We start from the raw sequence: 19159 nt of genomic DNA on the forward strand, positions 1-19159 counted from the left end.
TGTGGAAAATTTGGAATACTCGTTTTTCTAAGTAATTGTTAAAACAAATTACTTAGAAACTCGTTTTTCCGAATTTTTCCGGAAAAATTAAATGCACTAGGGATATTACCCCCGAATATTTCCCTCATGTGTTAAATGTCCCATATGAGCAGTGCATTTTCACCAGAATGACAGCGACAATTCCACTCATGTACAAAAAATGCCATATATACGTCATCAAAACACGGTTTGCTATCGGCTAATAAGGAAGGAAGAGAGTTTGCTAGCGGATAAAAAAATCGGATAATTTTTGCTGTTCATCGTTTCCACGGATTTTCACTACACTTCTATTGTTGCAATGTCTCACCTTGAGATTTTTGCTGGCACTGTCAATTTTGATGTTTGTTCGTTTTGTTTTGGTTATGGCTCGCTTCGGATAGAGTTCTACTGCAGAAAATCAAAAGAACCAGAAAAATGTATTTCTGCCAGTACAAGGCAGTCGCAGTCTTATTATATTATTGATTATATTCATGGAATTGTCTTATCAAATACCATTCGAGCTCAGATTTTGAACAGGATAATTTTTCCGCTTGTCTTCTCATACTTGAGAAGTGTTCTAAGACAAGCACAAAAATTATCCGGCTAAATCTGAGCTCTTATGGTATTGCCCCCGAATATTTCCCTCATGTGTTAAATGTCCCATATGAGCAGTGCATTTTCACCAGAATGACAGCGATAATTGCATTCTAAAGTGATAATTGCATTTCGATAATTGCACTGTACGTATCTATAACGACTGCATTGTTGTAGAGCCTATTGCTAGTACTGTAGTATTGTTGTCCTTGCGCAGTTTTTTGACTTTATAACCAAGCAATGTCAAACGCCATGTCAACAAAAATTAATGAACGGTTTGGAACTTGCTCATTGAGCTCCATTGAGCAATCTATAGTTGCAGCAAAACCAAAACATTTTCTTTATTCGGGAAATATTCCCCAAAATTACATTCGTGCCTTAAAAATGACCTGATAATTCTGCGTTCAAACTTGTTATCTTTGCAAACTGCATTCGGTCATTTTCATATTTTTTTCTAAAAAAGCCCTCCACCTGCGGTGTCGGGTTCTTTCGCCAAAAAAATATGAAAATAAACTCATGCAGTTAAGAGATAACAAGTTTTCATGCAAAATTATCGGTAATTTTTATGCACTCGTGCAATTACCCCCGATAATACAGTTTTTTTTTTCAAAGACACAACCAGTCAGTCTTTTAATACTCAAGTCACAACGTGAAAGTCCTTTCAGACGGGTAGTTTGATTGGGAACTCACAGTAATAGCAGTATAAGGTAGTTTGGTGTGAGTTCAACTAATAGGTCTAGAAACTACTCATATGAGACAATATTTACCTATCTAGTACTATGATTGTAAAGCAAACATCTTTGTGCAGCTGCAATGTTTTTGTTTAAAGAAATAAGCCAATACTTAATAAAGCTGAATTTTTAGATATTTTGATTATTCAAGCGTATCACTTTATAGTATAAATACTTTGTCAGAAGGAAAGTAATACCTCCACTCAGTGGAGGTGGACTTCACTTGTTCAATGTAAAGAATAACCCATTGGTTTTAAGTTCATACTGTGCAGCCGAGCATCCACTGTGACGTCACGCGACGTATCGCTTTGAGGAAACAGGTTTTGCTGATGGGGCCGCCCTCTTGGATCTGTTGTGTTGAAGTAAAATTCCCACTTGTCACTTGTTATGTCAAAAAAAACTACCTAGAACATGCTGCTAAATTATATTTTTATGACAAAATCCAATAATTTAATTAATGAAAATTATACACTAATATCAAGGAAATGTATGTTTTTTGATAGATATAATGGATGCAACAGCTGCTGGGCCCAGGTAAGATTACGATGGCAATTTCATACCTAACCTATGTAATAAACCATGCTATTGCTGATGCATCATTACTACACATTTTTGTACTAACATTTTTTAAGGGTGGTTCTAGTAACTAATTAGGCCAGTCTTACAGATCTCATTGACATACTAAATATGGACCGGCCTTATAGTCGCTCTCCCACATTAAGCATGCGAGCCGGAGGGTGGAGCGAGAGAGAGAGAAACTAGTACGGGTAGCCTGCTCCTACCATGCTCGTATTTGCTCGTACTTTGGAATAATTTTGTGGGCTATTTACTTATCAATGTTTATTTATAGAGTTTTAATAGTTTTGGATATTTCTAAACTAATTTACTGATAAATTTCAACTATAAACTACAGGTTAAAGTCACATCTACATAGAATTATATTAGAAAATTATTATTTATTGACGTGTACTTTTTGTCTTAATATAAAATGATTTTAAAAGCATTTGATATTAAGACAAAAAGTGCACTCTCTCTGAGGATCTTGTATGTATACTTGTGTGAGATTGGAAGTACATAAAACCAAGCCTAGACCTTAGAACACATTATCGCAATAAGTTCCTAAATAGGTATATTTAAAAGTTTTATAAAACATGAAAGTAATCAAGTTTTCAATTATAGGTATTAATTGAAATTTGAAACTGGTTGAAATAATTTATATAATGGTCTTGATTTATTCTTCATCTGCTGCATGTGAATAAACAATAAAATTCGTTTACATTTGAATATATACCTACCTATATAAAAAGAGAAAAGAAAATCTACATGTAGGTAGGTCTACAAATCCTTTTTAAGCAATAATACAAAACACTCTTACTTATGTTTTACAAATAATATGTGTAACGTGAACTAATAATCTATATCTATATCTATAAGTACCTTATAACCTATAGGTACTATTAATAATAATGGTTTTCTACACAGGAGAATTTATATCCATATCTGGGGGTAGAAAATGTTTATTTTCAAATCCAATTGCATCTTAATATACTTTTTAATAATAATCCCATAAATTAATTTAAAGTTATAATGCTTTTTTTTAGTTTTATGTCATATATTACTTCTATGGTTTAATGGCTTTTTAATTCTACATATTATACAGGGTGTTTCGGGTGGAAAGGGAAATATTTTAGGAATGCGTTCAGGAGGTTAAAATAAGATAAATGAACCCATATTGTTTAATCCGATTCTTAACCGTTGCTGAAATAATCGGTCCTTAAGTTTTGTATGACTGTTTTTCATTTCAAAAGCAATACAAACAAATAATTGTGGTCTAAACAACAAAACTAAACTAATTTAGAATATTTTCGAAAATACCCCCACCAACTTCAATACAAGCTGCAGCACCCTTGCTAATCGGTCGAGTGATACGCTGAATAGCTTTGGGATTGTTTCTAATAAAATTTGCAGAATTGAAAATTAATAAAATAAGTACACCAAAATTTTACCCACCTTCAAAAAAAACGACTCATTTGAAGTTAAATGATTTTGCTTTCTAAGATGGTCAACTAGGGAGTTCATACCGGCTATTTTAGACTCTCGTCGTTTTAAACAGGCCTGCAGAATTTTAGTCTTTCTTGACAACATTTTTAGTTTATCTTGAGTTTGCATCCAATAGCGTTTTCTCTTTATAGGACACTCAAGATCCTTTTCTCTAAAATCCCCAAGGAATACTGGCTCAACTCTGATTCTAAAATAAATCAGCAAACCTTAAAAACATGGTCGAGAACATGGTGTTCAAAGAGAGAGTAGTAAAACCCTCTTTTTTCAGTTTTAAAGCCCTATTTGTTTTATTTTAACAATACCTATAAAGGGATTTAGGTACACACTGCTCAATAATATAGCCTTACTTCCATACCTTTTCCTATGACTTGATTTTTTCACTTCGAGGACAGTCTGTGTTTTTAGTAAAACCTCTTTCTCCCCTGCTGTGGTTTGAATAACTTTGTTATCTGGCTTTGATGTGGTAATGTCTAAATTATTAAAATGTTAATGAAAAAATGTTGCCAGCAATATGAATCATGTTTGTTCTTTAACTTACCAAACTGATTAGGGCTGTACTGGGTACTGGCTTGCTCGGGTTCATCATTATTTATATTAGAATTACATACCTCAGCTATTTGCTTAGCTAAAGGCAACAAACATGTATCTATAAATAAAAGTGCATAGTTGAACAACCAAGTTTGAGAACACTATTTAATGATTACCTTCCTCATCTTGTGTTTTTCGAATTAACACTCTTCTAGGTTTGGTTGTAGGGGTTGAGGTATTAATCAATTTGGCAGGAAAGTTGAATAAAGAAGGGACTGCTTCCTTTTTCAGAACCTTAGTTTCCATCACAGTTTCTTTGTAATCACTTTCAAGAAAATGTTTTTGGCAAAGCACTGAAGTTTTGCTAGGCTTGAAGTTTTTTCTCTTAGTGGCGTTTACCCATTTTCTTTGAAGCACAGGATCTTTAGGGAACCTAAGGAATGTTTATTCACTTTAATAGAGACTTATGAACTAATTGGAAGGATTGTTTGGCACAAGTTCAGTGAACTTTGCCTGATGCTAAAATGGCCTAACCTAACCCCATACCTGTGAAACTTAATATTGCACCCGCCAATACTTTTGGATGAACATCCGAACGCAGAGCAACTTTGAACCATTGTTCAGTGGGTTAGGTTTTAAAAAAAACCGTTTTTGAGGGTAGGGCTAAAAAACTATTAGAAAAATACACTTGAAAAAGTAACAACGACACTGAAAACACATACAATTAAATGGGTGGGCGTGGCTTGTAATACTGTACTATAGATCTGTCTCTCTCGTTTAATCTCGATTCGTTCTTCTCTGTCTTTCGCCGCGTCCATTTTAATAATATGTCAATGACAGATCTGCAACTGGTATATGCTGCATACATCACTACTTTTCCATGTGGTTGAAAAAGCACAACTTTTATGAAGAAAGTGACTACATTTCCCAGGGACTGCAATCAAGTCAAGTTGGAGAAGAATAAAATCCTGTGCAATATTTTAAACTATCTACATTACAACAGTGGATTAAAAAAGGAAGTTTTAAGGTGAGTTAACTGATTTTAATGATAGTAACATTAAAATAAAAAGCAATGCAGTTTTCAATATGGTTTTTCCTTTAACACAATAATCATCATTGTTCACTTTGTAGACTGCATTGTTCAACCTTGAGTTAATATGTATTATATGTAGTATATGAGGCAGGGTTTACCCAAGTTTTTAGTTGTAGTATTAATAAATATACTTATTCTCCATATCAACCGAGGGGTAGAATGCCGAGGTAATTTGGTGTACACACTCGAGGTATTATGAGGCACTTTTCCATTACTACAAGATATTACGAGGCATTTTGAGATATTTATAAAGCATTTGAGAGTATTGTGGGGCATTGTCTGTATATTTCAAAATGTAGTTTATTAATATAACAAAATTGACTGAAAATTGAACATAACAGCATAGGCACAAGTAATTATTATGGTAAAATCTTTGTTACATGATATTGAGTTGAAACAATATTCATTACAGGGTTCGAAAATATCATGATATTTATATAAATATCATATCACATGATATATATCGGATATATATCAGATATATATCCGATATATATCATTTTCAATCTTTATATACTTAGCTATAAAAAACTAAAAAAATTGTTTTGTTTTATGCTTACTTAAGCTATCTTTTCTTTTAACACAAATCCTTTTATAGTTAGTTAGTTAGTTAGTCTTCTTTATTTCTAATTATGGTCACAATACATTTCCTGTAACTACAAAAAACATACATGAAAACACAAAAAGAAACAGCGTCATTTTAAGAATGAGTGTACACCTAATAGTCTCTTACATAATCCCTGATACAATATGGCTCTAAATTAATTAACATCTGTTTTACCTTTCTTTTAAAAAGTTTCTCATTTCTTTCTAATTTTAAATCATTTTGTAATGTATTAAAAAGCTTCAAACAGGCATAATATGGATTTTTTTCGGTTATAGTTAATCTGTGTATCGGATAATTTACATTTACGCTTCGAGTGTTATAACTATGATGTACCTCCAGATCAAACATACTTTTGTTTTTGAAAAAGAAAACTATACGTTAATAAATATATAGTCCCCACACCGTCAGAATGCCATTAGCTTTGAAAACCCCCCTGCAGCTCTCCCTGTATCCCATTTTCTTGACTATTCTAAGTGCTCGTTTTTGTAAAACAAAAATTTTTTCCATTAAGCTATTAGAACCCCAAAATATTATCCCATACTTGAGCACAGATTCAAAGTTTGCGTAATATAGGATTTTTAATGTTCTTTCATTCATGTATTTCGCAGTGACTCGTATGCCATAGCAAACTGAACTAAGCTTTTTGTTTAACTCTAAAATATGATTTGACCAGTTTAGGAATTCATCCAAGTGAATTCCAAGAAATTTGGTATGTTCTACTAGCTCTGTATTTGATTGTCCAAAAGTTAGTGTTCCAGGTTTTTCAATTTTGAATTGTTTGGTTCTAAAGAGTAGAACCTTTGTTTTATTATTATTAAGTAATAATCTGTTACTTTTAAACCAATCTTGTGCTCTGCAAAATAAGTTTTCTCCCGATAGTGCTAGGCTTTCTACATTTCTTCCCCCTGTCAATAAATTCGTATCATCGGCATAACACGTCACATGCTCATTTTCTGAAAGCAGAATGTTGCTCAGGTCATTAAGAAATACAATGAATAAAATAGGTCCCAATATGCTTCCCTGTGCAATTCCAATTTTATTTTCCTTCAGACTTGAGAAATAATTTTGTCCATTTTTTAATATTTTAACTTTTTGTTGCCTATTAGTTAAATATGATGAAAACAAATGTAATGTTTGACCTCGCACACCGTAAGCCTTAAGTTTTCTAAGTAACATATCTGGGTCAAGACAGTCGTACGCCTTTGACAGGTCCAAGAAGATGCCAATCGCCAGGTTACCTTTTTCCATACTTTCTAATATCCGTTTTGTAAAGTTAAATATTGCAGTCTGCGTGGACCTTCCAGGCACATAACCATGCTGATTTAAGCTCAATAAATTACAATGCTTGAAAAAATCTATCAACCGTTTACACATACATAATTCAAAAATTTTTGAAAAAGCCGGCAACAAACTAATAGGCCTGTAGTTTTCCATCAAATCCGCATTTCCTTTTTTAAATAAAGGCTTAATCAACGCTATCTTTAATTGCTCTGGAAATATACCATGTTTGAAGGAATTATTAATTATATGGCAAAGCACATCTTTAACAACCGGAATAGCTGGTTTGATGATGCTAGTAGGTAGGTCGTCAACCCCACTACTATGCTTATTTTTTATTTTTGCTGACAATTCACATAACTCCTGAGTGGACATCTTTCTAAGAAACATATACTGGTCATTCTCCCTAATGCTGCAGTTAAAGGGGATGGTGTTTAATTGTTTTAAAATATCTGGAACAATTGAAAGCAAGTAGTTATTATATTCGTTGGGAATATCTTCCGGATCGCCCTTAATTGCAGTTTCAGGAAAATTATTATTCTGTCCAGTTATCTCTCTGCAAATCCTCCACATACATTTATTCTTGTTGTCTGATAATCTTAGCTTATGTTCATATTCCTCAGACCGCACTGCTTTTAATATTTGGTCATATTCTTTTTTAGTTTTGTTGTAGCTCTCTTTAAAATCATTATTAACTCTGGACAAAGACAACAGTAAGTCCAATCTATTTTTACATTCACTGATTCTGGGATTCTTGTGTTTGATTTTATATTTTTGATTGGTATTTACTAATTTTAAAGGAAAACAGAAATTAAATATTCTGATAAAATCATTTAAAAAGGTGCACCACTGCATGTTTACTTCGTTCTTTGGTATTTTATAGACAAGTTCCCAGTTTTGCTCTTTTAAATATTTAAAGAAATTATTTTTATTCTCACTTGAAAAAAATCTTTTGTATTCCATATTTTTTTCAAAGGTTTTCTTTATCTTAAAAGTTACTTTTTGCGCAGTGTGATCTGAGGTAGATGTATGTAGCACGGCACTATGTACAATATTGTTAAAGTTTACAAATATATTGTCTATACAAGAGCTAGAATTTTTACTAATTCTAGTGTTCTCAAAAATTGTTTGTTTCAATCCAAACGACTCCAACAGGTCACCAAAGTCTCCCTTAGCTGTATTACTTTTCAGCATTTCCACATTAAAATCGCCAGCAACAATAACGCGCTTGTTCTCCTTCATTACAGCACTAAGTAAGGATTCAAAGCGGTCAAAGAATATCTCTATGCTTGCACCTGAAGGTCTATATACTGATAGTACCAAAACTAATTCACCTTGTAGGTCACATTCTGTTGCAGCTATTTCGATCTGATATTTTATCGAAACTTTGGAATATTTTTTTTGCGTTTTGCATTTTATGCTTTTATGCACATATACTGCACTCCCCCCATGCTTATTTAATTCACGACAATAACTTGCAATTAAATTTAAATTCTTCAAAGACATATATTTGAGTTGTTCTTCTGATTTCCAATGCTCTGTAATGCACAATATCCTACATTCAGGGTGGTCCCCAAGCATGTCGTTTAGTATATCTACTGAATTCCCGAGTGATTGCACGTTCTGATGTATAATGCTAATATTTTCAAAAAAATTTCTTGTATGACGTGTTTTCCCCTTGTTCAGTTACTGAAAAACCGTGCTATAGTTAATATTATTTTTGTACCTTAAAAGTCTTCGCTGATGCACTGGGCAGATTCTCATATCTCTGGCAGAGTGGTTAGTATCTTCCAGTTTCATTTTGACACAATTCGGGCATCGTAGAACTAATTCAGTACACTCACTTGACTTGTGCTCCGCTCCACATTTATGGCAACACTCTTTTTGTGAACAATACTTTGCTACATGGTCAAAACCGGCACATTGAAAGCACATGGCTAGGTTGTAATACTCCTTCACGTAAACTGTCAATAAGTTAAAATAAACCGTACCTCTTTTTAAGAACCACTTTGAGATGGCGGGAGGGGCTTGTAAAATCCAATTTTCTTTATTAATGTTTTTACACTGTCTCTTCGTGACCACTTTAATTTTATCCCGAACACTTGTTTGTAGCTCTGATTCAACTTCGTCATTTAGCCTAATCAGTTCTTCTATAAATTCTTCTTCAGAAAAGCCTTTTTCAATCCCGGTGATCATGAACATAGGATCATTTATTAGTTTTTCTTTTGCATTGATATCTTCTATTTTTTGTATTGCTGCCTGTAGTTGCTCCTGTTGGACCTTACTGTGACTTTCAACAATTATTGTTCCACTTTTCGTTTGTTTTACGTTTTTGAATGCTCCACCTATCTCTTTTACATTAACGTTTTGTTTAAGCTTTTTCATGGCTTCTTTTGGATCTGTGACATTTGGAACGTTTATCATTGTTTCGTATCTTCTTGATGTTTTTGGAGTTGTCCATTCCTTTTCATCTTGTTTTTCTAAGGTAGATTCTTGATTTACGTTTGTTTTTGGAACAGAGCCGGCAATTTTTGCATACGTTATATTTTCTTGATTGTGATTCCGAGGTCCCATTTCAAAAGTTTTCTGCATTTCAGACTGAAAGAGTAACTTACTTCTGAGTTGTACATTTTCTTTTTCAATTTGACCTTGCTTGAAAACCAACAAAGTAAATATTTTACATATTTGTGAGTGAGCCCTTTTCATGGAATTTTGCGAAAATTCGTCTTGTCCTTGCCCTATGACGGCGGCAAAAATATCCAAAGCAGCATAAAATTCGGAAATTTTTTCCTCGGAGATAACACATTCTTCCGTTTTTCCTGCATCTCCATAATTTTCTGCTTGGTTGTTACTAGTACTGGTTTCCTCACGTTGTCGCTTTTTGCCTGTCTGTTCTGGACTCAATTCAGATCGTGGTCTTTTATTTTTATTTTCATCTCCCATACATATACCGCTTTGCAACAAAAAAAATTGTTTTGTTTTATGCTTACTTAAGCTATCTTTTCTTTTAACACAAATCCTTTTATAATAACTTATATTATTTCTATACAAAAAAAATAAACTTTTTATTATGCGACTCTGAAAACTATCTATTTCTCGACTGATTCATTGTCGAGAAAATGTACCTTTTCCGTGCATCGCGAACAGTAACAGCTTTACTAATCTCAGACAAATTAGAAAACCAAACTTTGCCATCCTTCAGTAAAGCTTACTTAATATTCTTGATACTTAATGTACTATAACAGGGCCTTGTTGAATAATTTTTTGATGCTTTGAATAACTGAAACCTGTTTTTATTCAATTAATAAAAATATTGAATATATCGGATATATATCAAGCTGTAAATATCAAGATATATATCATGATATTCATCATGATATATATCACTGGATATATATCCTCTGAACCCTGATTCATTACAAATTATTATAAAAATTTACCAATTTTTCAACATTTAAACTACATTTTTATGGTCACGTGACTGTTTTTAACAGGTGTCAACTGGCTTTTACAGTGTTGCATGCTCAAAATTGTATTATTAACGTCGCACAACGTGTATTTTACAATTTCAGCTTTTACAACTGTCTAAAATAGTCTAAATGTAATTTGCCAAAGTTTTTAATTTTAAACCACATTTTAAAGGTCATGTGACTAATTTTGACAGATGTCATCTGACCTTTACAGTGTTGCAAGAACATGCAGAATTGCATTTTCAACGTCACGTAACGTGTATTTTGCAAGTTAAGTTTTAACAACCTTTTAAATTTATTTTACCATTTTTCAAAGTTTAAACTGCGTTTTGAACTTCACGTGACTGTTTTTGACAATGTCAACTAGCCTTTACAATGTTGCAAGCTCAAAAATTGAATTATCAAGTCATGTGACCTATAGTTCTTACAATTTTATTACTGTCTAAATTTAAATTACTGTTGTTAATTAACTGTTTCTATGTCTGTATTTAAGAAAGCAACAAATGTGTAAACATTTTAAGGTATCCTAAGGCAGTTAATGACAATGACATATTGATAATAATTTAAAGGCATTTTGATGTATTTCAAAGCAGTTAGAGGCATTTTAGGCAGTTTTTTTAAGGCATTATCACTATGAGGTATAATCGAAGCATTGTGAGGTATTTTAAAGGCATTTCAAGGTATTTCGTATGCAAAAAGGCATTTTGGTGTACAAAAAATTATCGGCGGTCTACCCCTCTATATCAACCCTGAGTAAAGTAACCTGGACTACTTTGTTTACTACGTGTTGTTATGGACAAAAATTAAGTTTTTAATTACGTCTATGTAGACCTGCGAATTAAAATTAAACTAAATTTTCATTCAAGTCAAATTAAGTTTTCTCAATTTCGTAAAACTATTAAAGATTTAGCTACATAATGAATAAAATGTTATAGAAGCAATTGTGAGTCTAAATAGAATTCATTTAGGCATTATTTAAAAAATACCACATATCGTCAGAACATTCATCTTGCTCCAAAGGGACTAAATGCATCCTGAACTTATTAAGTCACTTTAATGTTCCTCTCGAAATTTGTCTATTGCATTGCAATGTCCTCCTGTTTTTGTGTGATTTTTGGAATCAATTTCTGCCAAAAAATATATAATATATTTGTAAATTAAAAAGTATAAGGTATAACTTAAAAAGAAGGTTTAACTTAAGGTATAACGTTTAGTCCCTTTGGAGCAACATGAATGTTCTGATGATATATGGTATTTTTAAATAATGCCTAAATGAATTCTATTTAGACTCACAATTGCTTCTATAACATTTTATTCATTATGTAGCTACATTTTTAATAGTTTTATGAAATTTACCGCGCTATCCTTGGCCTTCAAAGATCCATTAATCTAATTTGCTCAATACTTCAAGTTAGGGACCAGAATTTGAAAAACGGTTTTCACTGACCTATTTGGATGTTATTTGGCTACTTTTTCATAAAGAAAAAGGTCATATCATACCATTTATTTTTTTATCTTTTTTGGAATTTGAGTTATGGTGTCAAAACTAGCCCCCTGGCGGAGAAATATTCAACTAAATTTAAGTTTAGTTAATAATAATTAATATTTAATTTTTTTTTTTTTTAATATTTTGGTTGATTCTTATTGCCTAAGAAATGCTGTTTTCAACAATACCAAATTTGTTGAAATTGGTCAAACTGTTAAGAAGTTAAAGCAGGTTATTGCAAAAACAATTGAACACCCCATGCCATCTTTGTTTTTGAAATAACAGAAGTTTGTGTTTTACGAAAATAATAGATAAATTGGTTCGCTTTAAAAATGTGGAAAAAAAATTCTAGTTTATTGTGTAAAATTTATAGAAAATGCAATTTAAAAATTTAAGCTGGCAGTTACGGCCTCTAGTGGTCATTTTTAGAACTTTAAAATATTCTCCAGCGATTCGTCAGTGCCGATTAACCTAAAAAAATTTTTACCTTTAAGTCATACGACGAACGGTTCCCAAGATATGGGCGAGGAACAGTCTTATTGGGTCACCCGGTACAAATTTACATTTAATTAATTTTTTTTTAATTTGGGGGTATAAACCAGGCATTAGTTTTTTTTTTTATTTTGAATAGAACCTTATATTTTTTAATACATTTGTAGATACTAGGTAGAATTTTTTTTTTTAAGTTTTATTTTAATATCTATACTTCAACCTAATAGTTTTCCTCGAGGTTTTACTAATATTTGATATAAAACTGTGATATAAAATTTTCTGTATTACCAATTACCATTGTTTGTACAGGGAGCACAAAGTAGATTTACGCAAATAAATTTGCGTTAGATGCTACAGGGCGTTCGATTTTTTTACAGAGTGTTTCACGATAAATACGTCATATTTTGGTATAAATACCAAAATTGAAATATAATCAAATAACTCTACTTTGCTTTATAAACCATGATCCAAAGATGTTTTGCTATAGAGATACATGGTATCAAAGTTTTGATAAAAAATCTAAATTTATTTATTTCTTCAAAAGGGCTGCAGATTCCTATGTTCATAAAACTTTGTACGTGTCAACAATAGAGCACGCTTTGCAATAAAAAAGACATTTTTCAATTTTGCCAGTGGTATCCAATTGAACGAGTTGGTGAATATTTTTGTTGAATATAAAGTTTTATGAAAATTGCTGCAGCCGATTTGAGAATTATAAATAAATTGAGATTTTTTTTATCAAAACTTTAAGAACCTGTACCTCCATAACGAAACAATTTTGGATCATGATTTATATAGAAAACTAGGTTTTTTTTTGACGTTTAATCAAACCCTAAAATACAGGGTTTCACGATAAATGTGTCATATTTTATGGTTTGATTAAAAGTAAAAATTTACCCTAGTTTGCTAAACCATGGGCCAAAGATGTTCCGTTATGGAGATGCAGGGTGTTAAAGTTTGGATCTATTTCTTCAAACCGGTCTCAGATATTTTTATTAAACTTTGTAGGTGTCAACTGTCCACGATAAGGCACGTTTTGCAATAAAAAACACATTTTTTAATTTTGCCAGTAGCGTTCAATCAAACACGTTCCTGAATGTTTTCGCAAAAAAATATGTACACCTCTTTTTTTCTATTAAACGCAAATCAATTTTGAATTCCCCATTCAATTTAGAACAGAAAAGCTTTCTAGTAACTTTTCGGTACACCTTTCTGTTTTCCAATAAAAAATTGAAAATCATAAAAATGTACCCATAAAATCAATACTGAATCGTCGACTGTTTATTAATCAATATTTAAATTTTTATTAATTTAGTCTTTTAAAAAAAAATTATTCGATAGGAACAAGCAGTATCTTCCTATTTTTTCATTAAAAAACTGAATAAATCAAAATTTTAAAATTGAATAGAGACGAAATTCGAAGATTTAATATTAATTTTAATGGTACTTTTGCATGATTTTTTATTCGAAAACGAGATGACGTACCAAAAAGTTACTGGATGCCTTTTCTGTGTTAAATTGAATAAGGAATTCAGAACTGATTTGCATTTTATGGAAAAACAGTGGCGTACATATTTTTTTTTGCAAAAATGGTCAATAACTTTTTCGATTAGACGCCACTGGCAAATATAAAAAATATATTTTTTAATGGAAAAACGAAGTTTATCTTTGACACCTAAAAAGTTTTATGAAAATATCTCTTATTGTTTTGATGAAATAAATAAATTTAGATTTTTTTACCCAAACTTTAACACCCTGTATCTACATAACGAAACATCTTTGAACCATGGTTTATATAGCACATTAGAGTTATTTTTTGACGTTTAATCAAACCCTAAAATATGACGCATTTATCGTGAAACATCCTGTATAACGCTTTTATTATGGAACACCGTGTTGACAGATTCATCATAAGTAATTTCGACTTTTTTAAATGGAACAGCCTGTGTATTCCTTATTTTTCTGATAGCTTTTACAATTCAACTTTTGTGAAATATGTCATATACCTACCGAACTTAAATGTCTGCGATTTATTTATATTTTTTAACTTTTACCTGCATTTTTTGTTATCTTAACTAAACTATAATCTGAAAATTGTCTTTAACAATTCAATTGAACAATAAACATTTTAAATTGTTGTGGTTAATGACATACAAAATTAAAACATTTGTTTTTTTATAAATTATACAGGGTTATTCACGATATTCGACACGGAAAATTGTGTACTAAAGTATTCACTTTCAACAAACTTTTAATTCTGGGATGGATGTAGATCTTTTAAAAATATTTTCAAGATTAACCGGTTGTCCCAAATGCAGAAAAAGTATCATAGTTATACTTTTTCAAATGGAATACTTAGTATTTTATTTGATTTTCAGAATCTGTTGAAAATAAAAGGTAATGACATTGAGGTTTGGTACGTCTAAACTTTACAGTTTCTCAGATATTCGTTATTTTGTAAAAATTTAGAACAAATTTTAATGTTAATCACTCAACCTATGTTTGATATCAATAAAAATTGGCTTGGGAACTGCTAAATGATCAAGTTTTAGGATCCATGGATGAGAAATTGTCTAGCTCATACAGGATGTCTCAAAATTTTTCTCCCAATAATTGCAACCTTTAAACTTTAACAACTTGTCAAAATCAAATTGAACACCACCTATTTTATGGTTAAAGTAGATGCAAAATTTAATTATCTATCGAAAATTATTGAGGTCTCCTATGGCTAACTGTTCGTGTTTTCTTGGAAAGTCAACATTTCGCGAACTCGCACCGATTTTGAGTGATTTTTGATACCCTTGAGAAATGACCACAGATTAGCGAATTAGCGAAATTTTTAGGAGTATATCCATTAAGATACTTAATAATGTTGCTGACCGACTCACAAACGGAGCGGGTATGTTTGTGTTTGTAGTCGAATTGTCGCCGTTTTAAACATTTTTATGAATTATTTTTGTAACTTGTTTAGCAAATTTACAAAGTATTAAGCCACTATTTTATTCTAAGCTTTACTCAGATTAGAACGATAGATATGTAATTGGAAAAGATACCAAGTGATCTTTGAACGATTGCAAAAATCAGTCAAAGTCAGCTCTAGTTTAAGAAATGTCGATTTTCCAAGAAAACGTTAACAATTAGCGGTATGAAACCTTAATAATTTTCGATAGGTAATTAAATTTTGCATATATTGTAACTTGTAACCATAAAATTGGTGGGGTTCCATTTAATTTTGACAAGTTTATACTACTTCAAAATTGTAGTTTTTGATTAAATTTTTTGAGACCCCCTATATGAGCTAGACAATTATTACTTTTGGATCATAAAACTTAATCTGTTATCAGCGCCCAAACCAATGTTGGTCAATAAATCTCAAAGGAAGGTTGAATGTTTAAATGTTAATATTTGTTCTACATTTTTACAAATTTAGGAATATCTGAGGAACTGTAAAGTTTAGACCTATCAAACATCAATGAACTTCAATTAATTTTTATTTTCAACGTAGATTCTGAAAATAAAGTAATATACTAGATGTTCCAATTGAAAAAACATGACTTTGATACTTTTTCTGCATTTGGGACAACCGGTACATCTTGCAAATATTTTTAAAACCTACCTTCAATATCCATCCCAGAATCAAAACTTTTTTGAAAGTGAATAGGTTAGTCGCAATCTTCCGTGTCGAATAATGTGAATAACCCTGTATAGGGTGGACCATAAGTAATGGGACATAGAGCTACATCATTACTACTACTATTTTGCTACTACTACGCTATCTGCAACTATTTCAGCTGCTTAAAAGGACTTAAACTTTTTTTACGCAGTTGAAACGGAGATACGACTTCAAAATATTATTCTAATATGTTTTCTATTTAAAAAAAGTATACTAGTTTTAGATCTTAAATGTTGTCCGTTTTCGAGATATTTAATGTTTTAATATTGTTTTGCTAATACGGTTAATGGTTAAATGGTAAAGTACATTTACAAAATTCATAATAACCTGCAACGTATATAAATTAATTGGTACAGTTTTTGAGATGATTGGTGGTGACGTGCGTATGGGTGATGACGTCGGTGGCCAGATTCCTTTCGGATCGGAGAGGACAAAGTCCGATACCTGGCTGCGGGTTTTTTTTGTCGTGCGTTTAGAGTAAAATTGTATTATAGTTTGCTATACTAAATGAAACGAATACTCGAATGGCTTATCGGGGAGATGAGCGGAGAAAGAATGTAAGGTAAAAAAAGATTGTCGGTTGAAAGTGGTTCGTGCAGGTCTGTTTGAATCGAGATTTCGTAGTAGTAGGCGAAATTATCTTGTGTTTAAGAAATTTAAAAAGTATTATAAATCACAATAGTATTTATAAACTGTTGTGTGACCAAAACCTGTGTGTAACCAAAACTGTTAAAAGTCAGAAACGGTTGAAGTTAGGTAAAGGAACTGAGGACAAAAGGTCACATCGGTAAGCCTTTCAGGACTTGAGAATTTAATTAATGTTTAGACTACCGTTTTGCTGACAAAGCCACCATTTTTATGAAACGGGTAAACAGGTCATTGTTGCTGGTACGGTTGCTCGACAACCGCCTATACAGTGCAGGTCAAAAGTTTAAATTTTCTCATTTTTGTTCGTGTTTTACGACGAAAGGGCTCAAGTTAGAGATCCGAAAAAAATACACAAAACTAGTCCGTGATAGGTACTATAACTTTCATTATTACGATTTTTCAATCAAATCAACCGTACAGGCGCAAAAAAATTAAAACCGTTTTCCCATGTTAATCTCCTATGTCCAGGGTGCTCTTGGACACCTGGTATTACCTTTAAAATTTTACATTTATTGTAAATTAATTTTGCAATGCGGAAAAGTAACTTTACCGCATCCGGTGCGGAAAAGTACTCTTTCCCGCACTCAAATAAGTGTGTAAAAGTGCATTTACCGCACCTGAGTAGGAAAGGTTTTTTTCATTATTCTTACTAGTCTGAAAACTATCTATTTTTTGGTTGATTTGTTTGAAAAAATGTACCTTTTCCGTGAGGACGCTGGAAAGTGCGCATTTCCCGTGCGCTGTTTTTAACTGGTGGGTTTTCTCGTGCGCTAACAAATACGTGTTTTGCATAAAATAAATTTTTTTAAAGTCAGTAAATTTCTGATATTATACGTTAAGTTACGTATACGAAAACATGCGAACAGATGTGTATGGTAAATACCTTCTTCGCAACTGTGCGTATAATTTTCGTACGTTTCTAAACTTGTTTATGGTCAGAAATAGACCACCTGTGGGCTAGATTGAATGGTAATTCAATGTATAATGAATTTTTATACTGATTTTATGCTACAATATAAATTCAAGCTTCAGCTAACATTGGTTAAAACCGAGTTAAAACTTAAAACACATTGACATTTCTTATATTCTCGTGATAATATATTTTTTTTGTTACAGATATTCTCCCGGTGAAGCGAGAAGCAAAAAAAGGTCATCCAGGTCAATCTTGGATTTTTTTTAATTTTAATAATAAACTAATGATTGGGGCGCGGGTGGTGTGTAGTTTTATTTGCGATTTCGATTTGCTGTTATGCCATTTGCAGCATTGTTCTATCCACAATATCTGGCCGAATAATTTTCATTTAATTTCCAACTAAATGCTGAAGTATTAGAAATATTGTCATTCCTTTAAATGTCAATCTACGCATGGCGAACTGAGTAACTGTGCAGAAGTTGACATTGGGAGTGAACAAGGACCAGCAATCAGTAATATCTATCTAACGTACAATTTATTTTCCAACTGATTAACATCCTACAGCAAATTTAACTTTTTGTGTCTGCTCAGCTCCTATTTATATCGAAGAATTAATGCTAATTACATGTGTTTTCTAAGAACTATGAATAATGCCCAAACGGCATTTGGACGTTGATTCAACGTTCGATTAACCGACGTTGGGGCGACGGCATTTCTACTCGTATTTGCACTATTTTGGGGAATACAAATTTGAGTCGATTGGACGTCGGGTCACGACTAATACGGTATATTAACCCTTTCAGTCATGACCCTTCTAAAAACATTTTGAAAAAAATTGGCGTTTTGAGGGAAAAATATTAATTTTTTATGATTTTTCGTGAATTAGCCTAATTGGTTTCCTACGGCCGAGGTACTAAAACGAGATATTCTGAACCTTAATGGAGGCGAATGTCTGAAATCTCTGTGCCGTAGCCAGGGCCAATAAACAAATAACTGATTTAGTGAGATTTTCCAAGGATAACTCTTCGTTCTGTAAGTTATGGATAAAGTCCAATAAGATCTGAGGATCCCAAGTAAACTCATAACGAGGTCTTTGAGGACGCAATCTCGAAATGCCTCTAATAAACCTCTTAATAAAAGGATGTCTGCTAAAATTATCCGGAAAAATCAGTGATAAAGCTGATCGAATATTGTTGAACGAGCCGTATTTAAAAGTTCTTTTGTCCAATAAATCCCTGAAAAACAAAATCACCTGATCCAAGGAAGCTCCGTAGACTGACAATTGTTTTTCTGTACAGTATGTCCACCAAAGCCGATATGCTGAATCATACTGTCTTATAGTGGACGCTGATAAAGACTGCAAAATAACTGGCAAACCTTCTTCAGGCATACCTTTTAGCAAAAAGGCTTCCCTGATAATCGTCCTGCAACCAGGGTAAGATCCTTTACAGGGAACAGCTGATCTCTAAACGGAGAAAAAATTAAATTATTAGATGGTCCTAAATATAAAGGAGTGTCAACCAAAAGCTTGGAGAATAATGCATACCAAGCCTGTGATGGCCAATAG

The 19159-nt window shown here is 32.2% G+C and overlaps 1 protein-coding gene and 1 long non-coding RNA gene across 3 annotated transcripts; one reads left to right on the plus strand and one right to left on the minus strand.

The window, feature by feature from the left end:
• The first annotated feature begins 1480 nt into the window (after positions 1–1480).
• Positions 1481–18924, plus strand: LOC145731641 (uncharacterized). The gene is made up of 3 exons (XR_014178841.1): positions 1481–1877; positions 4773–4959; positions 17796–18924. It is a non-coding gene; the product is annotated as an uncharacterized LOC145731641 (long non-coding RNA).
• LOC145731640 (52 kDa repressor of the inhibitor of the protein kinase-like) lies at positions 2845–4755 on the minus strand. Of its 2 annotated transcripts, XM_081983522.1 has the most exons (6): positions 4479–4744; positions 4109–4365; positions 3943–4050; positions 3760–3874; positions 3354–3591; positions 2845–3295 (listed from the first exon to the last, which is right to left on the minus strand). In XM_081983522.1, exons 1-6 carry the CDS (start codon positions 4547–4549, stop codon positions 3254–3256), a joined length of 831 nt encoding a protein of 276 aa, XP_081839648.1. In that variant the 5' UTR covers positions 4550–4744; the 3' UTR covers positions 2845–3253. The 2 variants fall into 2 exon arrangements, with proteins under 2 accessions (XP_081839648.1, XP_081839649.1); XM_081983523.1 differs by lacking the exon at positions 2845–3295 and having other exon boundaries at positions 3567–3706; positions 4479–4755.
• Positions 18925–19159: the final 235 nt, after the last annotated feature.

The sequence above is a fragment of the Ips typographus genome, linkage group LG7 (genome assembly GCF_016097725.1).
Source record: "Ips typographus isolate SLU linkage group LG7, UJ_Ityp_2.0, whole genome shotgun sequence".
Taxonomy (NCBI): domain Eukaryota; kingdom Metazoa; phylum Arthropoda; class Insecta; order Coleoptera; family Curculionidae; genus Ips; species Ips typographus.